Raw genomic sequence first — 27,505 nt, forward strand, 5'->3', positions numbered from 1 at the left:
GAGATCCGTGAGATTGAATATTCATTGCATTGCTTGGGACTGGTAAATGCAGACATGTTCTCTACAATCGACTTCAGTGTCTTCCCTGCCATCACTCACCAGTGACCCTTTCCTAAGTGTGAAATTGCCAGAATGGCAAGTCTTGCAGACAACAGCACTTGGTCCTACAGATTCAGGACTCTGCTAGTTTGTATATTCGCCTGAGCGCTGGAGGAGGCAGAGAATATTCTCTAAGTCTTCATTCTTGGATAAAGCTCATCATCTGATTTGTCAACGCTTTGTTTGGAAATATAAAATTCAGTATAGTTCCCCTCCCCCAAAGAATATTATTTATACAACACTTTAATCTGCCAAAATATTAACAAACAGAATCATTTTAACATTGAGCATAGTGGTTTGGAAAATTAATCCTAAAAACAGACCACAAGTATATAAGAAAAACAGGCCCAAAACACTAAATGTTAAAAGAGTCCCAAAACAAATTTTGAGGCAAAAATGGAATCATTTTTAGACAGATAGGCTTACAAAGTATTATCAAGCACAATACAAACCTATCACGATGTGGTGGTGTGGATAATCCCTACCTCAAATTTAATGTTTTAAACAAAAATTAACAACTAGTCTTTAAAAACTGCTAATACATGACATGATAAAAATGTAAAAAGAAGAAAGTAAACCAACAAACCTTTAGTCTTTAACAAAAAGTATCTGAAAATGTACCTTTTTCCTTTCTTTTTTTTAAACTTTACTGACGACTTTAAGGTGATGTTGGCAATAGTCCAGCTCAACTGGGATTCTTAAACTTTCCCCTTTCCTCATTCTAGAGTTCTTTTTTAAAAGGCTCCAATCTCTGTCCCCCAAGGTCTATAGGGCTTGCCAAGGTTTGCAGCCTGCGTGGGTGCCGAAGGGCTCAGTGCATTGGGAGAGAGTAGATGGAAGGAGCCAAAGGAGAAGGGGAAGGCGGCAGAGAGCGAGGCCACCGAGGAGAGCAGAGGCGGGGACAGTTTGGAGGCCGAGGTGACCACGGGCAGCACCGGTCCAAGGCCGCCGCTAGGGGGCGCTCGCAAGGCAGACGCCTCTGGATGCGCCGAAGCCAACCTGCCCTGATGGTGAGACTCCGTGGACGAAGCGGCGGTGCCCGCGTTCCCGTGGCCGTTCTGGGGCAGCAGGAGAGGGTGCGCGAGGTGCGGATGATGTCCGAAGGCGCTTCCCCAGGGAATGTGTCCAAGGCCCGCGTGCGCGCCAGTCGCCGCTTCCCGCTGGGAGGCGTAGTTGTTGAGGTGCGACACCAGCCTGACGCGGAGAGGGTCAGAAGCATCTAGTCCTTCGATGATGCTCAGGTAACGGGCGACTTCCGCCAGGCATTCCCGAAACCCCAAACTCCGGTAATCCATAGCTAGGGCGTGCGCATCGAAATAGCCTGGAGGACGGAACAAAAGAAAAACCTCAGGGCTTCGATCCTTTCATCCTTTCCCCTGCATTTCTTTCACCGCCTAGGCAGCCTGCCTCCAAATACCCACAGCGCTAAAAGAGCATTCATTCAAACCGGTGCCAATGGTCCACGCCTGTCATCCTAGCTACTAAGAAGGCCAAGATCCGAGGAGCATGGTTAAAAGGCTATGAGACTCTTATCTCCAATTAGCCAGCAAAAAGTCACAAGTGTAACTGTGGTTCAAGTGGTATAGTGACAGAGTTGGGTGAGGGACAGAGCCCAGGGTCTTCAAGCCCCAGTACACACTCTCTCTCTCTCTCTCTCACACACACACACACACACACAGAGAGAGAGAGAGAGAGAGAGAGAGAGAGAGAGAGAGAGAGAGAGAGAGAGAGAGAGAGAGAGAGAGAGAGAGAGAGAGAGAGAGAAATGGCACTCAGGGGTTCTGGAAATTCATATTTTGGAGCTGACGAAAATCTTTGCATTAATCAACATTGCTCATGCAAGTTCAAAGCTCAATTAGAAGTTGCTGAGCAGAAACTGGAATTATACTCTCCCAGCAGATGAAACTATGTTCATCCTTTAATGTTTTCACTCAACAACAACAAAAAATACATCAAGGACTGAGAAACCACAGAGCAGTGAAATTCATTAGACACACAGATGTAAGTTATCATCGTGGAACTCTTCAGGCACTGTGGTCCTCAGCAGAGCATTCATTCTCCGGCTGGAGACAGACACTCAAGACCTTGCTCTCCTACCTTCTGTTAGGATTTTCTCTACTTAAAACCACAACAGGTTTCGTTTCTCCAGAGTCACTTGGCAGCTCGTTTTCAAAATCTTGTATGTGACATCAAGACCCATCCATATACGTCAAAATAATTATCATCTATTTCTCAAGCTTTTTCTCAAAATGGCAGTGGATAAATGTGAAAACTACCTGATTCGAATCGGGGTCCTCACAACTTTAGAGTATGTCACAGTTGACATGTTCTGAAAGAATCATTAGCTCAATTTGCAGCAGGCTAGGGTGAGGAATTCACCGGAGGAAAATCTCCTGCACAGCTGAAGATGTACTGACAGGCAGCCACACACTGTTCTCTCCCCACCCCCAGAGCAAAAGCAGGCCATCACTGCACCAATCCTGGCCTGCGCCTACAGCTCCCTCCACCCCAACCACGCAGAGCCCCCACCAGGATTCATGGGCTGTACCTTTCCCTCCTGCAGTGTGAAGCATTTTCAGGTGATCCACGGTCATCTGCAAGATCTCAGCTTTTTCTAGCTTAGCAGACCCCTAAAAGATGAGAATAGCAAAGTAGAGGACTTAAAATATGCACACACATAGACCCATATGTACATGCTCTGTACATCAAGAAGTGTGATTGAAAGCAAAAGCAGTTTGCTTTCACAAATGCCGTTGGTATCGATGTATGAATTCATCCATCACAATATGGCTATTTTCCAAGGCACGAATAGGGTTCGGATGGGAGGTGGGGGCAGGGAAAGATTCAGAAGGTGCAGAAAACCACACGGAGAGCTCTACCTACTTTCTCCATTACCTGCTTCTCAAAAGCACTGGGAACCAGCCGCCTCAGCTCAGACAAACTGTTATTGATCCGGTCTCGTCGGCGCTTCTCGATGATCTATGGGAAGCAGGCAAAACAAAGGAGAACATTTCCATCACGACTGTCAATTCCGAAAAGAAGCGTGATTCTGAACGTTAATTAACAGCAACCCCCCCCCCCCCCATTAAAAAGAAAAGAACATTGTAAAGACTCACTCCTCTCCGTCTCTTCCTGGCTAAGATCTGAGAAGATGTCGTTGGGGACATGGAACCAAGAGCTGAACTCAAGTTTCTGAAGAGAGAGAGAGAGAGAGAGAATCTCCGTGGAGAGAAGGAGGTGCCCTGAGAGGTCACCCCCACCCCTGCACGCGTGCTGTTTGGACAACTTGGGTTGGAAAGAGCCCCGCGTCGCTCCCGGCGGGCGGCGAGCGGCCCGCGCCCGCCCTGCTGTCAGCGCCGCGGGGGCGCAGTCCTCCCGCCCCGCCGCGGCTCCGCGCCGCCGACTCACCCATTCTCGTCCGCACTCTCCTTCTCCACCTCTATCGTCTCATCCAGCTCGCTGTCGGAGGAGCTGTACTCGGGGTGAGCTCGCTTCATGCTGGCTGCGGGGGGGGGAGGGGGGTCTCCGGGGAAGGGTCCGCGCGGCGGACAGGGGGGAGTTAACAACCGCGGCGCCTCTCCGCGCTCGGCTGCCGGCGTTCCGCACACTCTGCTCGCGCTCGCGCTCTGCCTCGGGTTAAAACTCAACCATCCCTTTCCCACGCTGAGCCCCTTCCCAGGGCCCAGGGAAGGGCGGGGGAGGCGGGGAGGCGGACGAGGGGGCGGGGAGGCGGGGCCGCAGCTCCCAGGCAACAGCCTCACTCTGGCCAATCCCTCTTCTCGTTCGGATGATTGGCAGCCGCTCAAGGGAGAGGCGGAGCCCTGGCTGAGAGAGAGGGCGGACCTCGCCCCCGCCCCCCGTGCCCGCCCTTGCCCCGCGGCGGTGCGTCGGCTCCGCAGGGGCTCCGCCGGGCCTCCACAGGGGGGTGCGGGGGGGTTGAGGGGGGAGGCCCAGGCGGCGGTGGGCCGGCGGCGGGGAGGCGCGGAAGGCCGAGCCGGGACACCAGCCCGCCGGCGGCCGCGGCCCCGCCCCGCCCCGCGCGCCCGGATTGGCCTGGCCGCGCGCCAGGGCCGCGCCTGCAGCGCCGCCGGTGAGCCGCACGCGCCGCGGGCCGTGGGAAAGTGCCGGCGCCCCGGCCGCCAGCCAATCCGGGCGGCTGGCGACGGCGACGGCGGCCGCGCTGGCGGCGGCGGCGGCGGCCCCGGGCGTCCGCATGAATGGAGAAGAATGGCCAGGCGGGGCGCGCGAGGGCGCGCCGGCCGGAGCTGGGCGGCTGCGGGCCGGCTTCCCCGTGTGAACCTGTAATCGGAGCCTGGGCGCCAGCGGGCTCCGGATGCCGCCACCGGGGCCACCGTAAATCTCGGCTGAGTGGCTGCCGGGGCCCGGTGGCGGGATGCGCACGCTGCTGGCGGGGCGGGCACCTTTCCGGGCCGTTCGCCCGCGGCTCCCCCGATCCTGCGGGGAATCGGGGAGAGGGGAGCTCCCGTTCGCCCGGCGCACTCCCGGGGGCCGTCATCGCGAGGCCCCCCGCCACCGGGAGGGACGGGACGTGGTTCTCGGTGGCGTTCTTTTCCCGGACCTTATCCTCCCTTGGAGCCAGGCTCTTTTGGACAGGACTTCCCAGCCTCTGGGATGGAATGAATTCCCCTGTGCATCTCATTTCCGGGGAAGTAGAGCGTTTGTTTTTTCGGCTAAGTTGGGAGAGGGAAAAGAAAACAAAACTCCCTGGAGATGGTCATTATGCTTGGGGTTTTTTATTGTTGTTATTTTTTCCCCCAGCACTTGGCGGCCAGGGCCTCGGAGCGGGCGACAGGGTGGCGGGCGGGCGTGGGCCGCCCGGGCCGGCCTCGCTGCGGGAACGCACGTTGCTCACTGGTCGGCACACGCACGCACACGCACACGAACCGCCTCCTCCTGGCCTCGGTCGTGCCGTGTACCGGATGCTCTATGAACTTGTGCAAGTCCCCCAAGAAGACGGTGTTCCGAACGGGCTTTAAAAAAAAATAGAAAAGATCGTTTTGACTCTCAAAACTGATTTCGGATTCCAGGATTTGGAGACACAAAAGAATAGTGGGGGCGGGGGTGTTTGCTTTTAAATCCCCGTCAGCACAATTTGACTCAAGTCCACCTTTGTAGTTTGCAGTCCTGTTAGTGAGGGAAAGTCTAATCAACGACGAGTATCAAAAGAGATGTCTCACCTTCGTAATTAGACCACATTAATCATTGACCTTTATTTTTATTGTTATAAGGGTGATGTACTGAGGGGTTACAGTTACATAAGTCAGGTAATGAGTACATTTCCTTTTGAACGATGTCACCCCTTCCCTCACCCAGTTTTTCCCTTCTCTCCCCACCCACAAGTTGTATAGTTCATTTTCAACATAGTACCACTGCTGCTTTTGTTCGCCCTTTGTCCTTCCATTTCTGTATCCCTTTCTTCCCCTCCCAAAGACAGATAAATGAACAAACGAGACAAAAAGAAAAGACCATCACTAATAAACCTCTTGTTTCCATTTCCTGGAGTTCATTTCGATAAAGATTTTTTATATGCGCAGAGGCACATGGGCATTAAGCCCTTGTGTTCCTCTCCTAAGAATATCCTCCCTTGGTTTTACTGTGTGAGTGCCTAATTATTGATCTTAAAGCCATCTGAGTACACTTGGGAAACCATGCACGTGTGGCCTGACCCTAATCCACATATTCCCCTCATGCCCCCACCTCCTCACAAATGTTTTGCAACCAGCTCCCACTTAATCTCTCATTGTACTTCACCCTCCCTGCAGCCTCTCAGAGGGCCTGAAATCCTGCTCCCCTGGGGTTTGAACTGGAGGTCTTAAGCTTGCTAGGCAAGGGCTAGCCACGCCCCCTGCGTTAAACCCCTTTGCTTCCTAAGAGTCCACCTGTTGCTTGTCCCTTATCAATCCAACATCATTCTCAGTGACTGCTTTATCTGCCTTTCTTCACAGATGACAGAGACTTCTGAGAATTGCTATTCCAGAGCTAGTTTCCCCTCCAAGGTTCCTTTCCATTTTTTAGTCAAGGTACAGAGTACTATTAGCCTCTTCCCTTCCAGTACTTGAGGATGCAATCATAGGAAACTAACTCATGCCTCCACCTTCCACAAGCCCCTAGAACATTCATTCCATTTCCTCCCCTGAGTGACAGGCCATCCTGCCCAAGAATCAGTATGTTCACTCCTGTGTGGTTCTGTAAAATTTTCCAGCTTCCAACGTACAGTAAGTCTATCTTTTCTGCAATGGCCCAATCTGGCTGTTGTGCAGAGACAGACAAGCTGTAACTTAATGGGTGAGAAGGAAAGCCAGGGTGGGCTCAAGGATGCTTGACTCCACATTGGTTTAAGTACCAATATTTATCACCTGTGCATGTTTATGGTTTTTAAAAAATGTAGTAATCCTATCTCCTCCAACATTGACTCTCATTTTTTTTTAAACACATCTAACAAGTGCTCTCTACGTGTCTGTCATTAAGCTAGCACCTGAGAACGCAAAAGAGACCCAAAGGTCATAGGCCCCATCCTTGGGAGGAAGTCAGACAATACACAAGTAAAATGGCTGTACATGCCTCAACACCTAGAAGCACCTTCTGATAAGGAGAAACTAGGGGGTGAGACATTTTACAAATTTGTGGAGGCCTTTTGTGAATGCAAGCAGGACTTAAGATCCAGATGAGATGAATGTTTATCAGTTATCACCGGGAAGGAAGGGGTGGCAGCTCCTCCCGTGGGTGGTGGGACCCGAGAGAGTGAGGCCAAAGGCAGAAGGCCCAATTTCCCACCACTTGCTAAATAGGAGGCATAGCATTGTCTTGAACTGCTTAGAGGCCCCCTGAGTTCAAGGCCCATTGGAACAGGACTGCTAAGCCCCTCAAGAAAGGGATCATTTTCCCAATGGAGGAAAAGGGAAAGGTGATACTTTTTGTAATTTACTTTTCCTCTGCTCCCAAGCCTACTTCCTTCCCTGGCCTGTGTGAAGTGGGAATAGCAGGCTGCCTTTCACTGTGCTAACAGTGAGGATCCTCCTGATAGAGATCCTCTAGATTAAAGAATTCCCTTTCTCCAGCAGGACTAAGTGGGAGTCTCACCAGGGGTGAACTAGTGGGACATGCAGCAGAAAGGAGTTTATCCTCCCATAGCACCCCAGCATTGCTACGTGAAAGAGGCCTATGGGGTACCAACTGGATGGAAGTCACACACAATAATCAGGAAAGAACCTGGAGGCCTCAGTTCTCTATTCATCAGAGTAGGAGACTGTACAAGCCCTTGCTCTCTCAGTGTGCTAGTGCATGCAGGTGATCTCCAAAGGGACGCTGAGCATAGTGTTCTAGGAGCAGAGACAAGAAAGAAGGGCAGCCTCTATCCAATCTCCCAGTCAAATCTGAAGCAAAAAGTCTCTCCAAACAACTTTTAAAGTGAAGCCAGTTTGTATTTGAAACACTCAGGGCTTGCTTATTTACAAATTCACTCAATAAACTTGTAGAAAACCCCTACTATGTGCTGGGCACTGTGCCAGACCTGGAGCCATGAGGCTAAAAGCCACAGTGTCTTTTCTCCCTCTTCCCCTTTCTCTTCCAGTTTTATCAGAATTTACAGAGCACCTGAAAAATGGAAAATAAGTTGTATTGCCTCATATATGTTGCAATTTGTTGAAACTTACACCTATTTTCTAGTTATAAAGTTGTAGTTGGTTGTTGTTGTTGTTGTTGTCAGTCATGGGGCTGAACTCAGGGTCTGGCCCTGTCCCTCAGCTCTTTTTTGCTCAAGGCTAGCACTCTACCACTTTGAGCCACAGCACCATTTCCAATTTTCTGGTGGTTAATTGGAGATAAGGGTGTCACAGACTTTGCTGCCAGGGTTGGCTTTGAACTGGATCCTCATACTTCAGCCTCCTGAGTAGCTATGATTACAGGTATGAAGCACCAGTACCTGGCTTTCAATTTTAGTTTTAATCTAGGAAGATTACTTCATAATAAAAAGTACTTGTTCACAAAACCTTCCCAAATGCATGATGAGCAAGTTATTTAACTTCCCTAAGCCTTGGCTATCTTATTTGTAAAACAGGTATATGAATAATAGTTATCTTCCAATATCACAGGTAAATAATATCAATTGTGTAGAGCACATCCTAGAGTGTGTGGTTATTAGTAAACATTAAATAAACAATAACTGCTATTATAAGTAAGCTATGTGCCTGTTCTGTTGGTGAAGTATGAGCACTGGGCTATCCCAATATTGTCTTCTGACACTTGGCTATGTAATGAAGTTGAAAGGTAATGTAATTATTTAGAAACTGCATACATTAACCAGCATCTCAAAGTAAGTAATAGCCTTGAATATCATGAGACAGAATCGGCACCGCTTATTTAGAGCATCAGATTCTTCTGAGTAAAACCTCTATGTTATTCATTATTAGTCAGAGTGGCACCTTTTCACTCTTTTATTAAGAAACATCCCTCTGAGTGTGCAGTGGTATAAATAATGTATAAATAAGCTATACATTGAGAGTTCAGAGATGAATTCTTGATGTGCACATCCCAAATCAGAAACCACAGGGCAAGTGGCCCAAAATTTATCCCACAGTTTTGACTAAGCACTTATTTCCTTTACATTCAGGCTTGCTGCTTTCTCCAGAAGTCCTGCTTCAGACACTGGGTTGACCATTGATTAGTCACACCATAAAGTTCACCTCTGCTATGAACTCCCTTAAATGAGGGCAAGTGGTGTTTACTTTGAGGGATGTTTAATTCAGTGGTTTCACAGTGGCCCCAGGAATCACACACACACACACACACACACACACACACACACACACACACACACACACACACACACACACACACACAATTGACTGACAATAAGCCATTCCTACACTCCTCTGAGTCTCAGTTTCCTCATTTGTGTGAGCTTTTGAAAGATAAAACAAGACATGATGAACCTGGATGATGTTAATACTTTGAGCTACCTCATCCTGAGCTTTGCTGGACCACCTAAGAAGAAGCCTCAGTAGGTCATCTTCCTTCTGCCATTGAGTTCCTTCAGGGTGGGCCCCTCAGTAGATCTTCATAGAAAGAAGGGGACAAGGACTAGGAGAAGGAAGGAAGATATTGTAAATGCCCAACTGTGTTTATTTCACAGATCATTCACCTCTCACAGTCTTCTAAAAAAGAACATGTTTTCTGCAAACATAGGGAAACTACCCAGACCTTGGAGATCTCAGAGCATTAGAGCATGCAAGGCACAGGGAAGTCCCTAGTAAGCAGGCCCCTTTTATGTCAGTCTAACTCGGCTGGTCTCAAATTCAACAACCACAACACCTCCTTTTACATAATGCCTGATAATATTCTATTGAAACCACATCCAGAGAATTCTGGAAAATTTTATTCCAGCATAAAGGTAAATTTTTCCTTTTGGAAAAATATTGACTGCTGACCCACAACTAAATAAGTACTCATATGTGAAAAGCAACTTAAAAATACAACTTTTGTTTTGAAAGTTCTTTGCTGACTAATCAGAGAACTTTTTTCTTTTATTTCTTTTTCCTTTTTGGGGGATTGGGGGAGTGGGTGGGAAGGGGCATCCTGGGATTTGAACTCAAGGTTTGGGAGCTGTTCCTGAGCTCTTTTGCTCAAGGCTAATACTCTATCACTGAGTCACAGTTCTACTTCCACAGGTTTTCTTGGCTGGGCTTGCCTGTTGAATCTCTATCCTCAGAGCTCAGCCTCCTGAGTAGCTAAGATTACAGGCATGAGCTACTGGCACCCAGCCAGAACTCTTTTTTTTCTTTTTTAAAGTAATTTTAATACTCTAAAAATATTCTTAAACTGGGCACCAGTGGTTCACATCTGAAATGCTACCTAGTCAAGAGAATCTAGATCTGAAAATCATAGTTAAAAGCCAACCTGGGCAGAATAATTAGTGAGACTCATCTCCAATTACCCAGAAAAAAAAAAAAAACCCAGAAGTCGAGGGGTGGCTCAAATGGTAAAATGCCAGCCTTGAGCCCAAGAGCCAAGTAAGAGCATAAGGCCATGAGTTTAAGCCTCAGTACTAACACAAGAAATATTTTAATAGCCAATATTTTTATGGCACCATCTTCTTAACCCACTTTACCCACTATATGTAACTTACTGGCTCCTCAACATAACCCAGAAAACAAAGGATAATTTTCCCTAGTTTTAGAAGAGGAAGCCTGGATATATAGAGGAAAGGTTGTTTAACATCACATCTGAATCCCAGCCCCTGGTTTGATTCCACAACATTGTCTTCTGCTTGAAGAGAAACTTACAGCTTATTCTTACCTAAGTGAAAATGATGTAAATCCTAATGGACTCTCAATTAAAATAATTCATTTAGTAATTTGCAAGATATTTTTCATAATTTAAATAATTCAACTATGTTTTATTGTTACATCTCAGAATATAAATGAGGTGGATCTTTGAGTATCACAAAAACCAATTGGGATTCCCCCCCCCCCATGGGACTAGTACCAAGCTACAATCATTGAAGCAAAGGTCTATGTTCCCAAACCGCATCTCTGGGGTTTATAGCTTCATTAGATCCTTTGTGCAAATACTACTTCATCCTCTAAGATTTTTGTGCACATAGGTATTTGTTGTAAATAGACCTAAGATTATTGTAAATTGTTAAAATTCAAACAGGAGGTTTCAGGCAAGACCCAACCTAGAATTCACATTCAATACTTTGAAACTAGACCTGCTAGCTCACTAAGCCATATTTGTCTGAACTCATATATAGTGGAGCTTTGGGAGTTTGTTTTTTTGTTTTTAAGGGTTTCTTTCCTTTTATTTCAAGAGCACAGGGGATGGATTTGGAGGAAAGAATAGAGGAAACAGTAGAGACTAGGGTTAAAACCAGATGCTGGAAGAGCTGCTTGTGCAATCCATCATTTTGGTGGAAAAGAACAATTCTTGCATCAGCATCCAGATAAAGACAGTGTGCTGTAAAGGGCTAGGATGAGCTATTCTTCACCAGCAATCCACACCTCCAACTCCCAAATACACACATACACCCACATACTCACACTACCACCCAAAGGTGCCCTGAGGGTTTATGGTGATACACCAGTGAGAAGGGGAATGGCAAAATGGCAGCCTTGGGTGGGGTGAGAGGAGGGGTTGAACTCAGGGCCTGAGTTCTGTCCTATTGCTCAAGGAGAGCACTCTACCACTTGAGCCATAGCTCCATTTTCTGTGTTCTTGGTAGTTAATTAGAGATAAGAGTCTCACTGACTCTGAGGATCTTGTCTAGGCTTGCTTTGAGCCACGATTTTCAAATAACTAGGATTACAAGCATGAGCCACCAGTTCCTGGCCAAAGTGGCAATCCTAAGAAGGGACTGGCCTCCGAGGCAGGAGAAAACTGTCATGCAGAGGACACAGTTAACAACCAGCACTGAACTTTGTTCTGAACATCAATGAGGTTCTTCCCAGTTGATGCTGAGAACTTAGAAAGAGACCAAAATCCTCCAACCAGGCAGGAAGAGTTAATGCGACCTCATCTGTACTTAAAGTCTGCTGGAGCCAGGTAATCATCTGGTTACAGGAGGAAAAAAAAGGAAATAAAGGTGTTTAAGAATCCTTATTGAGTTATGTCCCAGCCCACATTGTGACTGAGTGGTAGAGTGCTTGCCTAGCATGCATGAAGCCTTGGGTTTGATTTCTCACTAACACATAAACAGAAAAAGCCAGAAGTGGTGCTGTGGTTCAAGTGGTAGAGTGCTAGTCTTTTTTTTTTTTTTTTTTTTTGGGTCTGGTCGTGGGGCCTGAACTCTGGGCCTGGGCACTGTCCCTCAGCTCTTCAGCTCAAGGCTAGCGCCCTGCCACTTGAGCCACAGCGCCACTTCTGGCTTTTTTCTTTTTGCTTATGTGGTGCTGAGGAATCAAACTCAGGGCCTCAGGCATGCAAGGCAAGCGCTCTACCACTGAGCCACCTTCCCAGCCCCTTAGAGTGCTAGTCTTGAGCAAAAGAAGCTCAAGGCCCTGAGTTCAAGTCCCCGGACTGGCAAAAAAAAAAAAGCCCTGTGTAATTCTTTAGAGATGGGATAGTTGGGAGATATTTAGGTATAGATCATAATGGGATTAATACACTTATAAGAAGAAAAGCCCCAGATGGCCTGTTTCCTGTTCTCCCTCTTCCTCTCTTTGCCCACCCCACCTTGAGAACACACACAAAGCAACCATCTACAGGCTAGTAAGAGGGCTCTTACAAGTACCCCAACACACTGGCATTCTCTCCTTGGACTTGCACTCCCCAAATTAAAAATAAAACTCTGTCATTTAAGCCACTCCATCTATGGTATTTTGTTATGGAAATCAGAATAGGGTCATTCCTATTTCAATCCTTTTGTAAATGTTGATGTATCTTTATAAGTTGATGTTTTTGTTATAGCTAAGGGTTCTATTTCCCCATTTTTAAAATGTGTTTTATTTTACTAGTCAGTAATTGAAAGACCTAAGTTAAAGATACAAATGTTTCCCATTTTAAAAGATCTATATTTAGAGCAAAGATTATTTTTTTCTATTTTTCAACAGCTCTTTCAAATCCCTTATGGATTACAAGTGAATGAAACAGGACAGGTTCCTTTCCAAATAAATGACAAGGAGCCTAGCTTTTCTGGTGAGCATCACCACTTAAGAAGAGCATGGGTTTTCAATCTGCAAGTTTTTCTCCTGCCTCTCGAGCCACTCATGAAATGACAATGAAATAAATATTTGGTTTCTCTCTCCTGCAACTTCCAACTGTACAAAACCAGTCCTCCTGACCCTCTTGATGCTGCATGAGAAAAATGAACCCAAGATTCTTACTTTTAGGCTATCTATTCCCTCAACTTAGCAAACCATGTCCCCAGATTCATTGTTACCAATGTCTCTTTCTCCAGTTTTACAGTTGTGCCTATACCTACACAGACAGCTTTTCCAAGTACAGCAGACCCATCCCCACTAAGAGCATGCAGAGACACAACTCACTTCCTTTGATCTTTATTGAATGTACACTTGTCTGCTACAGTTTGATCTAGAATGTTCTCCTAGGGCCCATATATTATGAGTCCAGCATGCTTCTGCTGAGCCAATCTGCTAGCCATGCAAGGCCCATATATTAAAGGTATGTTCCCCAAATGTGATATTAAGGGGAAGTGATGGGACCTTTAAGAAAAGGGGGGGGCTAGCAGGAGATCTCTAGGTCATTAGTGTGCTTTGGAAATAAAATCAATGTACTTTACACAAACAGAAAAAATGTAATAGAGCCAGAAAGATGAGGTAGAAGAATTTTTCATAAGGTTTACATGCATGCCATGATTTTGAAAAAGCAGAATAGATTTGTCTTGAGGATAGTTTGATTTGTCTTTGCTTATATGTACCATCACGTCATTGCCACAGTTCCTGGACAGTTATCACAACGTTAACAGCACTTTTACAAGTTTATATGTGAAGTACCCAACCTAAAAGCATAAACAGCATTGAGTTTAAAAGTTTTTGTTCCTGGCAAAACATAGTCCTCTTCCTGAATTTTCGTGCTCAGTTTTGAGTTCTTTCAAGTGAGGGAAAACTGGGATAAGACAATATAGTCAGGTTCAGAAACTAAAGACAAGCTAGGTGCCAGTAATCCTCATAACTATGAATCCTAGCTACTCAAAAACATGAGATCTGAGGATCACAGTTCCAAGCCAGCCCAGGCAGAAAGTCCATGAGACTCTTATCTTCAAACAACCAGCAAAAAGCCAGAAGTAAAGATGTGGCTCAAGTGGTAGAATGCTAGCCTTGAGCAGAAAAAAACTAAAGGATAGTGCCCATGCCCTGAGTTCAAGGCCTAGTGCCAGCACATAGAGAAAGCAAGAAGGGAGGGAAGGGAAAGAAAGAAGAAAAAGAAAGAAGGAAGGGAGGAGGGAAGGAAAGAGAGGACAATTTTAAGTTATCACACATAGTTGAGACAATATACAAAGAAGCCACACAGAAGGCCTAGAGTTCGGATCTGCTAGGAATGAACCTGGATTAAGTCTGTGGTTTCAGGGATGGAAAGAATCAGCGAAAGGAGTATTAAAGAACAACAAGCAATATACTTGGCATCTCATTGGATAAGAATAATTCTGCCCTGCTGCTAGCAAGTCAAAGCTCATTTCTACTTTTCTTGCTTTAAAATAATGACCCTCATTTTTAGCCTGTATCAGAATCAGCACTCCTGATACTGTGGGTCCCAAGACCTGTGGAGAACCCACTGTTTTAGAAAAACCATTTGTTTTTGCTGATGGAGAACCAGGCTCTAACCATGAGGAGGAAACAAAGTGCTCTAGCTTCAACCCTATCTATCAAAAGACCTGGATGAGATACACAGTATTCAGCAAGGTGTTTTTGAAATCAACCAAGTTTGTTGAAATAGTGAGAACTTTGTAATTTACTACTGAATTCAAACATATATGTTAATTCCTAAATTGAGGAAATGAACTTGATGGTAACTGAACTTGGTGATAATTTTGCTGGTGGTGCTAAGAGTTTGATGTTTAAGGAACTGGCTGCCTATCTCACGAAAGGATGGACTCTCACAATAAGTTTCCCATGGGAAGAGCTCCACAAAGAAGAAAGCAAGCCATTGTTTTCCCTATGTTAATGAAATGCTCAGGCCTCTGAGCCCCAAATAAATGCACAAATAAAAGATAAAAGCACGGGTGAGAACATCATTCAAATCTACAAAGGCAAAAATATTAAAAATGAAGTACATTGTACAATGGCAATAATAGAACTTAATAACACACATTAGTGATATAAACTAAGAAATTATGTTCTTCCAAGGCTTGTAGTCCATAGTTTTGTAATAAACTATGTTGTACCCAAAGACTATTTTTTATATATATATATATATATGTGTGTGTGTATATATATATATATATATATATATATATATATATATATATATATATATATATATATAGTTTATACGGTTCTAGACCACATATCTATTCCAATTCTTCCCAATGTCCTGGGGCTTGAACATTGGATCTGGGTGCCATCCCTGAGCTTTTGTGCTCAAAGCTAGTGCATTACCACTTAAGCCACAGCTCCACTTCCTGCTTTTTGTGGTTACCCAGAGATAAGAGTCTCACAGACTTTCCTTCCCTGGGCTGGCTTAGAATGGTAGTTCTTAGATCTCAGACTCCTGAGTAACTAGGATTACAGGCATAAGCCACTAGCACCCGGCTCTATTCCAACTTAAAACCCTAGTAAAATGTGCCATCTAGACTAGTAATTCTCATATGGACAGGATTAGGATAACATAGAGTAAAAAATAATATAACACAAGTTTGGGTACCTAGTCCTCAGAGCCATCTAGTTTAGTGGATCTGAGTTAAACTCAAGAATAAGTATTTCAAACATGCCCCTAGATGATGCTAATGTTGCTGGTTAAGGAATTGCTGGTTTAGCTCTTTGGTTCACATACTAGAATCTTAGGGGTGGGGAGAGGATCATTTTTTAAAATCTGATTTAAAATCAGTGTATAGGGGATTGGAATTTGAGCATTAATATTTCTGAAGTTCTCAGTTGAGTCAACATGTAGCCAAAAGTGGAGAATTTACACCTAGATCATCAGTAGCTCTCAAAGTCTAGCACCTATAAGACTTCATTACAATGTAGATTGGGAGGCCCTCCCCTCCTGAAGTTTCCAACTCTGGGAGTCTGGGTTGGCTGTGAGAATCTGCATTTTAATCTAGTTCCCCTGCTGCTGCTCTAACTCTTTAGTTGCATCTTAAGGATCACAGGGTAGGGTTATGCCCAACCCTGGAAACAATTGGTGATCTTGTAGAAAATACAACTCCAGTTAGTTCCACCTCAACCACACCCCTCCACCACCCACCCATCCACTACCACTACCCCCTTCCCAAAAAAAGAACTAGGATTGGAGCAGGTGCTTGTACCTGTAATCCCAGCTACTCCAGAGGCAGAGATCTGGAGAATGCAGTTCAAAGCCAGCCTGGGCACAAAAGTGAGACTCTTGTCTCTAAGATTAAAAAAAAAAAAAGCCTCATGTAGAGCTGTAGCTCAAGTGGTAGAGTACTAGCCTACAGGAAAAAAAAATCTAAGAAACAGCGCCCAGGTTCTGAGTTTAAGCCTCAGTAGAGGCACAGACACAAAAACTAGGATTGGAAATTAATTAGTTTGGGTTGAAGACTGACAAAACAAACAAACAAATGTATTCAAAACCTCCCAAGTGATTCTAATATGCTGCTAGGACTGCAGTGCAAAACCAAACGAGGTGATGCAGTGACTGGATCCCATGCCTCTCATCTAAGCTAAATACAACCTCTTCCAACTGGAATGCATTTTAATCATTATATGCAATGGGTATCTTCGTTGAAGAAAAATACTACATTGAAATAAATGTAAGATTATGACAGTCATTTTTGAATTTGAGAAATAACTAGGTTAAGCCAAGAGGGGATTCTCCCCGCCTCTTTCATTGCTATAAATACAGCATACTGACTGACTTAAAAACAAAATTAATCTAACATAGTACTCCACCCCTTTGGTGATCTGCAGTGAGTCCTGTAAACAGAAGCGTTATAACTGTTATTATAAAGGCAGTTTCCTATAAATGAGAATTTATGCTTATATCTAAATAGACTTGAAACTTGGGGTTTGGACAACACAATTCAGAGTACTGTTTTACTACTAGTTGATGTTTTTGAATAGATGGGGTCATTTTTAATCACTCATTTTTAATAACTTGTGTGCTCAGGCAGTAAAAGTTGAGATTTGGGAATGGGATGGGATGGGGGGGTGCAGATGGAGGAGAGTATAACACCCACTCAGTCCTTCACTGTGGCATTCTTGTGCAACTCTGATATCAGTTAGATACATGTTTGTAAATAATTACTTTCGGCTTCAGTGTTCACTGAAAAACAGTGATACTATTGTGTTTTCGCAACTGATTTAGTTTAGCACTAGAAAGGACCTTAAGAGTTCATCAAATCTTTTAATTGTATAGTTGAGGAACCCCTTTCACCTCTAAGACAGCGATTGCAGCAAAAAGAGGCAATACAATAGCAAGTATTGATGACGATCTGGAGAAGAAGGAACTCTGCACTACAGATACAAGCTGGGAATTTATACCCAATTTGGAATAGGCCATTTCCTTAAATGTCAAACAGAAATTTGCCATCAAATGTATAATTTTGCTCCTATGTATCTAAGAGAAATGAAACCGTTTTTGCACCGATCCTTGCATATGAAGATCCTTGGCCATTATTCATAATGGCCCAAAAGTGCAAAGAATCTCAATGTCTAGCAACAAAATGTGATTATGACCCTGAAGTGGAGTATTCTTTGGGCATAAAAGGCAAGAAGGGCAGATATGTGGTGCAACCTACATGAACTTTGAAGACTTGCTCACTGAAAGAAACCAGTCCTAAGAGGCAATGCATGATCCCATTCTTATGCAATGTGGAGAACAGGGTCAGAATAGGTGACATAAAGCACAGTGGTGGTTTCGACCTGAGGAGGCTAGGAGGGGGAGGGATGGTCAGAGCACAGGTTTTCTTTCTTTATGTCTTTAATGCTAAAATCCACCTTGTGGTGGTCGTATGTACCTGTACTACACTAAAACATCATCAGATCATACACTTACTATGGGCCATACCACGATATGAATTTTATCTTCAAGCTGTTTTAAGTCAGGGAATATTCTCTATGGAATATCTTCAGATGCAAATTTTCATCATCCAGTCTCTGGTCGCATTGACTCCTTGAGGGGGCGGGAGGAGGGAGACACAGATGGGGTTTGCCCTTTGGAGGGACCATATGCTCCTGAGCTGCCCAAGCCCCTAAACTGTTGCCAAGAGAACACTTGGTGACCCTCTTTCTTCCCTGGCTCAGCCCCCCCCCCCAAACAAAGGGTTGCTGACCTCCCATGTGACCTGGCAGGAGCCCAGGGTTCCATAACCGAGCTTTCCCGCTATTGTGTGCGGGTCCCTCATGAAGGGGGACAAGGAGGCAACCGGCTAGAGGGACGAGCCGCATGGGACAGGCAGTCCTCCCGGCGGGGAGGACAGGGAGGGCGGGAAGGGGAGGGAGGGATATTTGGAGGGAGGGAAGGGTAGAGGAAGGGAGACAGTGGGGGAAGGGCGCTGTAATTGCAGCGCTGCCTGGGTTCCCACGCTCCTATTGTTGGAGACTTTGTTTCCAATTCTCGTCACGTGTACTAATTAGTTAGAGCCGCTGGCTGGCTGGGAGGCGTGTGGCGGGCCCCAAAGCCCAGCGATCACTTCCTGTAGGGAGCCCAGCAGGCTGGAGGCTGGGGGGGAGGGGGTGGGTACTTCTGGCTGCCTCTCCCAGGCGCCCCCCCCCCCCCCGGCGGAGGGGGTGATGGGGGGAAGAGGAGGGAAGGAAGGGAGATGTGTGTACTGCAAACGACCAGGGGAATTGCAAAGCAAGGGAAAGCGAGGTGCGAAGGAGGTATGAGGGGCAGGAATAGTGACATTGTGGAGTCAAGGAGAAATTGACCTTAGATCGCTAACCTGGTTCACAAGTGCCTTCCTTACAAAATTCCTTTGGTGATTTTTTTTTTCTCAGTGACTCCTAGGTATTCAGACGGAGGGGGAAAGGTATTTTGGTCACTCGTTTAAAAATCATATAAAACTAGCCGATGCACTGCCCCACAATAGGAAGAAAAGTGACATGTACTGAGTCACGACCTTAGAATCAGTAAGTTGTCCTTGGAGCCCAGTTCACTTAGGTGCTGAGCAGGAAATGTGCTTGCTGTGTTTCTTGGCTTTTTATTGAGTTAGAAGATTTAAAAGCTTTCTGGTTCTCACAATGGAAGTTTCTGCTTTAAGATACTTTCTCCATACTTCTTTCTAGAAACGTAAGAGGGGATTCTTTTTCTTGGAATAGTAGCAGAGTACTAGAGAAATGAAGAAGGGTAAGGTCATCCAACATGCAATAAGCAAGGATGTTCTGCGCATCTTCTGTGCTCAGGACACTCGGCTAGATATGCAGAAAATAAAATATCTAGAACCTGTCTGTAAGTAGCTTACAAATCCAGTGAAGGAGAAAAGCCTCCTATCAGCTAAGAATGACAGTTAGAAGTCCATGGTGGGGACACGGCTAGAGGAGTAATGACCAACCACCCAGACAGGAATTTGAATCGACTTCCTATAGAAAGGATGGTTTCACTGATACTTAAGTAACAAGTAGCAGTTAGCCAGGGGGACAAGGGAAGGAGGAGGAAAGGGTGTGATGAAAAGTAGGAACAGCACATGTCCCACAGGTGGAATAAGAGGTGGTATACCAACAGACATGACCGGGTGACACAGGCCTCTAGTGATAGGCTGGGTACACTAGGTGTACAAGAATTAAGAAGAGTGCTATGGAAGAGTTTGGACTTCATCCGAAAGGCCCAGATAATGGTAAGCAAATGAGTAAAATAATTGCACTGGGTTTATTTTTTGTGTTTGTGCCTAGGTCTTAAACTCAGGAACTAAGTGCTGTCTTTGGGCTTTTTTGCTCAAGGCAAAAAAAATCTCTCACTTGAGCTACAGCTCTACTTCCTGCTTTTTGGTGTTTGATTGGAGATACTTTAGTGCAGGATCCTCAAATCTCAGCCTTCTGACTAGCTAGGATTTGGACTGGCTTTTAAGAAAGATTATTTGGGCAGTAGTGTGAAGGATTAATTAAAGGAATTTAGGTTAGAGGTAAGGGAAGGAGGTTGAGAACTGACCAGTGGTCCAACAGTAAGAGATAGAAGAGACTCAGTGAAGAGGAGGCTGAGGGAGACAGGCCAGACTCCACGAGTAGAAGACAGAATTAACAGAGGTCAGTCCCACTGTTATGGAGGTGGGATAACTCTAGGTTTCCATGTGTACACCTAAATGGATGATGGTAGCATTCATTCAGATAAGCAGTCTGGAAGGAAAGGGATAGTCTTCAAAACAATAACCCCAAATGACTGAGGATACAAAATACTAAGGAAAATGATTGGTGATATTAGGTGTCACTTAAATTTAAGTGCTTAATAATGGTAAAGTAAGGGCTGGGATGTAGCTCAGTGGCAAAGCGCTTGCCTAGCAAGTGCAACGTCCTGGGTTCGATCTCCAGTACCAAAAAAGAAAAGACAAAAAAAAAAATAATGGTAAAGTAATTAAGCATGCTGAAATATCATAGAACTCATACATTCCTGAGAAGAATTTATGGCAATATAAATACTTACAAAGTTAACTGAACCATTATATTTATACTATGTTTACTAGATCAAAACAATCCACTAGTAGAATAAGTATATAGAAAAATATATTAAATAGTTTATATTAAGTATTTCTGGTTAGTGCCAGAAATGATCCCTTCCCATTTAATTTTCTATGTCATCTAGATTTTTATAGTAAACAAATATTATTTTATGATTGAAAAAGTGAGCCATACTCTTTTAGTTTTTCTACAAAAGGGCTTGACTTCAAAAGAAGTGACTCAGGCCAGGCACCTATGGCTGATGCCCGAATTCCTTACTCAGGAGACCGAGATCTGCTGATGGTAGTTCAAAGCCATCTTTGAGACCCTTATCTCCAACTAACCACCAAAAAGCCAAAAGTGGGTCTGTGGTTCAAGTAGTAGAATGATAGCATTGAGCAATAAAAGCTCAAGGACAACACCCAGGATCTGAGTTCAAGTCCCAAGGCTGATACCAATAATTAAGAAAAAAATAGAGTGAGCTGGGTGCTGGTGGCGCAAACCTATAATCCTAGCCATTCAGGAGATTGAGATCTGTGGACTGTGGGTCAAAACCAGCCCAGTCAGGAAAGTCCATGAGATTCTTATCTCCAGTTAACAACCAGAAAACCAGAAATGGAACTGTGTCTCAAAGTGGTAGGGCACTAGCCTCAAAGGAGTTCAGGGACAGTGCCCAGACCCTGAGTTCAAGCCCTACCACTGACAAAAATTTAAAAAGCAACTTGAGTGAAAGATATAGCTTAGTGATGTAGCTAGCTTAGTAGCTAGCATGTGTGAGGCCTTGGGTTAAAAATAAATTTAAAAAAAGAGAATTCATTTGAACCCACAGCAAGTTTTCCCAGTAGTATATATTTATATCTAATGCAAAGCTCCAACAGCTTCCTCAGTATGATTGTTAAATTAGAAATCAACAAATATATCAAACAACATCATCTTCCAGGAAAACGTTTAAAAGACTGAAAAATCCTCCATTTAAGTATGTGTTTCGTTTTGCTTTTCCTGTATGGGAAAGAGGAAGCCAGAGAATGTAGCTCCAGGAAATGACATCAAGTACGTTAGCTCAGTCTGAAAAGACAAATGAAGGTGGCTCTATAATTAGATGTAATGGGTTAAGCAAGGTGAATGGCTACCTGTGGCTGAGATGGAGGTGCAGAGATGGCAGTTTCAGTACTCAACAGTCCTAAAGGTCAGCATCACCCTCGGGATAGGCTTTGTTTTGTTTGGTTTTGGTTTTGGTTTTGGTTTTTGATGTAGATTCTGGGGCTTAAATTGAGAGCCTGGGTGTTGTCCCTGAGCTTTTTTTTTTTTCTTTCTCAAAACTAGTGCTTTACCATTTGAGCCACAACTCTGCTTCCATCATGTTGCTTGTTAATTGGAGATGAGAGCTTTGTAGACTTTCTTGCCTGGGCTGGCTTTGAACCGTGATCCTCAGATCTCCACCTCATAAATAGCTAGGATTACAGGTGTGAGCCACTGGCTCTTAGCAAGAATTTATTTCTATAAAAAGTAATCAACAACTAAGTAAGTAAAGAGTATTTCTTTGTGCTAGGGGTTTAGTGAGCATTGCATATACAACTAACTTATCAGGGAGACCATGATGGAGAGTCTGTTGTTAACATCATAGATAATCTCACTTTGCTGATGAGGAAACTGAGGTGCAGAATGACAATAAGTAATTGATTCTGAGTTACATGGTTTATACAGCTAGAGCTAGAACTTGAGCCCGCACAGTTATATCATCATCCATGTTCCTAACTGGCACACCATGGACACTCAAAGGACACTTGAAGATGATGCTTTATTTTTGTGAATCTCAAATGTAACATAGGTTAAATCTTGCATGTGTAGCAAATGTCTGCACTGAACTCTTGTCTTTTATAACTGCATGGTAATTGCTGCTACAGCGTTTGGGAGATAAGAAAACCCATTAAGGATTGAATCAGGAAAGCGAAAACTACCAAGTGATAACAAATGCCACCAATACTGTTCTGTCATTGGAGCTTCTAGCACAACATTGAAATGATTTAGTAAGGAGCAATTGAGTATTTCCTTGGAAGCAGGAAATCAGGGGGAAAATGTTCACACATGACTTTGCCACAATGTGGCAAGACCATCTTTGCCTTAGCTGGAATCTGGGTTAGTGACAGTACAGACAGTATAGCTCTCCTGCTCATGATATTAGCTAAGAATGTGTCCTAGGAAAATTTCCAGTGCACAAAGTATCCTTTGAACTCTTTTTTTTTTTTTTTTTGCCAGTCCTGATGCTTGAACTCAGGGCCTGGGCACTGTTTCTGAGCTGCGTTTGCTTATGGCTAGTACTCTACCACTTGAGCTACAGTATCACTTCTGGCTTTTTTTGTTTATGTGATATTGAGTAATCAAACCAAGGGCTTCATGTATGCTAAGCAAGCACTTGACCAATAAGCCACATTCCCAGCTCTTGAATTCCTATGTAAAATAAAAATGAATTTACCACTCTTCTTCCAAGACTAGTTCCTTCCAGGTTTTTTTTCCCCATGAATCAGCAAATGGACACTTTGCTACCTTGTTGCCTTAGCAAGTAAACATTGCAGTTGGTCCTCCAGTATCTATCTCTTTCACCTGAAACTTTTTGCACACCTCATGATTATCCTCCATGATAATCTCATCGTCCTTGATAGTAATTGGCTCAGGAGTGGGCAGGTCTATGTCAATCTAGCCTATGAAATCAAAGAAGAGGCTTACATTAGACGTCTCAGAAAAAGAAGGCAATATTTTCTTCCCATTCGTGTGAGTAAATAGCTCAGTAGAGGTTGCCATCACTTGGTTTGATGGAAAACCAGCCTTAGGATGAAGCCAGTGCTATGGATGGCAGAGCAGATAGACAAAGAATGTGGGACTGCTAAACATGCAAATCCGAAAGCTAATTCCAACACGAAATCCTCTGTTACTTGCCATAACATATATCATTTGGGTTTGCCAGAATGAAAGAAAAATGGATGGTTTTCAGAACAAACCTTCCTCCATTAAAACATTAGCACATTCAAATCATTATGTCCAGTCTGTTTGCTTCCTAAATGTTTCAAGTCCTGTGCACCTCTCTCTGTCCCCTCTACAGCTCTTAGTCCTTTCCAAGCACCCAACAATGTCTCCTATCTGAGATACTGCAAAGCCTTTTCTTTCCAAAATGCCTATATGAATACACCTGAAGACAAAGCTAAATGAAAAAGAAAAAGAATAGAGAAGGACGAAGCTGTGACAGAGTAACAGATATTTCCTCACTTTTTATAGGTCAGAGGTGTGTGCCTCCAACCACACCAGAATATACAACCTTGCATTCTGAGAGCCTCTCACCTCGTGGGTCTTCCGGTAGGTGGGTCCTTGAAACCACCTAATGGTGGTCATGCCCCTTCACGCATCCTAATGATATGTCCTTTGTTTGCTGCCTTGGCAGTGTTCCCAAGTGACAGCATGCTCAGTTGAGTCCAGGTTATTCTCATCAGCTTTTGGACCTGGACCAGCCTTTTATGGTCTGGCTCTACTCCAATACACTTGAGCCACCTTGCCAGGAAATGCAGAGATTTCTGTCAGTACTAATTTCAGTTACACTCGATAAATACTTGGTGACCACCTACTCTCTTCTGGGAATGTTCTAGGCCTTCAGAAAACTAGACAGTGAGCATGTCCTATTCTCTGTAACCCAGTACAGGGCACATAATGACACTCAAAAATAATTGTTAAGTAGGTCAAAGAAAGATAGAACGACGAATATATTATAGTCCCTCCTCCAACAGCTCACAAGCCCATTGAAGAGTGAATACAAGGTCACTCTACCACAAGGCTCACTGGTATATTAAAAATAAAACACTTGCTGATGCCTCTCAGACTCAAGCTACTCTTCAACAGTATTGTGACTCTTCACACATTTAGTTTCCCCAATGGCTTGACATATGAACTAGTATTATCTGCATTTTCAAGAAGAAGCAGCTGAGGCTCAAAGAGGAAGAGTTTCCCAGAACCACTTACACCTGGTGAAGTGAAGACACAGATTAATCTGAAAATGGAGAGGCTAATTATTTATTTGACCAGGGATCTATAAAAGCTTCCTATTCTGGAAAAATGGGTTTTCTTTTCTTTTCTACTTTTTTTGTTGGTGGTGGTGGTCATGAGGCTTCAACTCAGGGACTGCGAGCTATCCCTGAGTTCTTTTGCTCAAGGCTAGTACTCTACCACTTTGAGCTATAGCTCCTCTTCTGGTTTTCGGGTGGTTAATTGGAGATGAGTCTCATAGATTTTCCTGCCTGGGTCTGGCTTTGAACTGCAATCCTCTGATCTCAGCCTCCTGCGTAGCTAGGATTACAGGTATGAACTACTAGGTCCCAGCTGAAAAATAGGTTTTCAGCTACACCTTCAGGGATGAGTAGGTATTCAGTATGCTAAGGGATAAGTGACATATTCTAGATTTTAGAATGTCATGAATGAAGATTTACAAGTGAATATTAGAAAACATTAAATCATCCCATGTGGCTGAGTATAGGGTATGCAAAAGAGGTATGGTATGAACTAAGACCCACCCAGGTTTGAGTCCCCAAAATTTCTCCTATTTCTTGTGGGTTCCCATTGCTATTCAACCTCAGTACTTCATGTGAAGTTAGCTGTATACTAGGATACCTTCTCATTTGCTCTAGGCAATCAACATTTTTTCCATTTCCCTGACTACAGAATGGACTCAAGGCTGGACTTATTACTTGAGCATGTGCACTCCATCTGGATTCTTGCCTAGTCCACTGAAATGGCAGTCTCTTTCTCTTCCCTTTGAAAGTCCCCAGGAAAGTGGGCACTTCTACAAGATGTTGGCTCCTTCTGCAAGTGTAGGACTAGCAACACCACAGGGGACGCTTCAGAGAGACCCAAAGAGACTCTGCCACTGGTCACCTCCCTGGACCACTGGTCATACCATACCATAGCCAGTCCTCTCACTTCTGGCTATCCTATCTGAAGATATTTTTTGTTGTTGTGTTGGTTTTGGTCTTTTTGTTTAAGCAGATTGTGTAAGGTCTCCTATTATTTGCAACATAACGAAGGTTAACTGATCAAGACTTCAATGTTAGGTTACCTTATTTATTTATTCTGGGAATTGGTTTAAAAGGATCGCTCCATGCCTTGTGGAGAGTACATTAATTAGAGGATTGGCTGCCATTACAATTGGCTCAAGGGAAGCTAATGGGAACAATGATTAAAGCATTAGCAACAGACACAAAGGAGACTATTTAGAAGAAGGATTTCTTTGAAATGGGATGTTAAATTTATCTGGGATTGAAAACTTTGTCTTTCCATTTCATTTCACCAGCTACCAGCACCCAGCTGCTGTTAACTTTTGTAGGCCTAGGCCTTATTAGTGATTTCCAACATCTGTAGAAAATGGGACCACTTATTCACTATACTTCCCCACTGAGAAGATCTAGTTGGCTTTACATGATTGCATAACTGTTTTGTCTCCAATTCTTTGTTAATTGAAAAATTTCCTCAATAAATGAGCCTTATATACTCATAGTGAGTTGATGGCAGCATCTGTCACTTGTATCATTCTTAGTTGTGTTAGTGCAAATAATTGCTAGCCCTCGTGTACTTTCTATGTAGAAAGCATATCCTTCCCCACACCAGAGCTATCTCCAGGCAGCAGCATTGACCTCACAAATACAAGCATACCTAAGTCTCAGCTGCTCTCCTACATATATGTAAATAGCCTATCTTCCCAACATGAAAAGCTAGAAGGGCTGGGACTTTAAATAAGGTCTCATTTCCTGAAGCATAGTCAACATTTCAGGGAAAACAGGAAAAAAAAAACTTGAACACTGTAAGTGCTAAAAAGAATATGTTAAGAGTTTTTATATCTTTAAGGCAATAGATGAATGGATGCCTAAAGATAATTACAGCAGACTGGAAGTAAGAAATCAGCCAGATAAGCCTGGAACTGGGAGTAGATCTCTAGGGATTGTCCATGCCTCATCACTATGTCAGCGCAGGTGTGCTGGACCCTTCTTTCCTTCTCCAAGGAAGGTGATGAGTCAGGTGCTGGCAGAGGGCAGACTCTATCTCCTACAGGGGTCAGCACTTCTGGTTAGAAGACACAAGTGGATTCCACCAGGACCCACACCAGAACCTGTAAAGGAAGGAGCAGAGCACACAATGGCCCCATACCCTGGCTACCACCACTGGCCAGGTGTATGGCAGGTGTAGGTACCAGTTTCCTGATTGACTCTTGGACTGTAGGGACAATGGACTTCCTGGCTCTTGTCACTGCCTTGGTACCAAGGGAGTAACCTCAAGGCCTGAGCATCTCAGGAAGGAAGGAGTCTAGTCTGAAGTATCTTGTCATTTATTTGTCCCATAGCTATCTTGTCAGCATTCAGTGTAGCTAACATGAGTGAGAGACTAGACGCACATATTGTGAATACAAAGACTGGGAGCCTGCCCAGAACCCAGGACAAAGGAGAGGCTAAATCTTTCCACCTGGGCTTAGCTTCTGATCAGTGAAGGACCCCAGACCTTCTGCTTCCTCATCCACAGACTTAATGGCATTTCTAACCCAATAGCACTGACACAACATCACTTGTTTTGAGTTTAGTGTAGTTCTTTCCCCCCACCCACTCTTGCTTTTCCATTGGCTGGTCCTTGAACCTCAATCCTCCTTCTCCCCCATCTTCAAAGTAGCTGAGATTGCAGATATGAACCACCACACCTGGCACTCAGAATAACATTTTATAATATTGTACTGGTGGAAGAATTTTCCCCCTCCCATTAGCAGGATTTTAGCCCAACTCTTCTTACATGGAGGTGCAATTGCTTCTTTCTGCTGGCTGAGAATAAGCACCCACTCTCTAAATAACCCAAGGAAATGGCTATGCCAATTAAATTTTTTTAATTCAGATTGTGTGTCTGATAAAGGGAGGTAAAAATAGGGGCAAGGACAGGAGGGTCTTCATTTTTCCAATGCCCCAACCTCTATTTGCATTTCAGAGTACAAGGGAGAAGATTCTGTATTTTTTCATCTAGAACTCCAAAATACCTCTTAAGTAAATTCATATTTTTTTCAGAGAAACACTTATAATCATCTTCAACAAAGTCCATTCTTTTGCAAAGTCTGAATCACTGCGATTTTTATGCTTTTCTATTTTGTAGGT

General features: G+C 44.1%; 1 protein-coding gene across 2 annotated transcripts; it reads right to left on the reverse strand.

Moving 5' to 3' along the window:
- Positions 1 to 326: 326 nt before the first annotated feature.
- On the reverse strand, positions 327 to 3,913 carry Hey1 (hes related family bHLH transcription factor with YRPW motif 1). 2 transcript variants are annotated; one of them, XM_069990964.1, is made up of 5 exons: positions 3,508 to 3,913; positions 3,216 to 3,291; positions 2,983 to 3,078; positions 2,648 to 2,729; positions 327 to 1,420 (listed from the first exon to the last, which is right to left on the reverse strand). In XM_069990964.1, the coding sequence occupies exons 1-5, from the start codon at positions 3,594 to 3,596 to the stop codon at positions 834 to 836; spliced, it is 930 nt and encodes a 309-aa protein (XP_069847065.1). In that variant the 5' UTR covers positions 3,597 to 3,913; the 3' UTR covers positions 327 to 833. The 2 variants fall into 2 exon arrangements, with proteins under 2 accessions (XP_069847065.1, XP_069847066.1); XM_069990965.1 differs by having other exon boundaries at positions 2,995 to 3,078; positions 3,508 to 3,905.
- Between the last annotated feature and the right edge of the window lie 23,592 nt (positions 3,914 to 27,505).

This window comes from Dipodomys merriami, unplaced genomic scaffold (assembly GCF_024711535.1).
Source record: "Dipodomys merriami isolate MVZ:Mamm:240054 unplaced genomic scaffold, mDipMer1.0.p SCAF_4, whole genome shotgun sequence".
NCBI classification, from domain to species: domain Eukaryota; kingdom Metazoa; phylum Chordata; class Mammalia; order Rodentia; family Heteromyidae; genus Dipodomys; species Dipodomys merriami.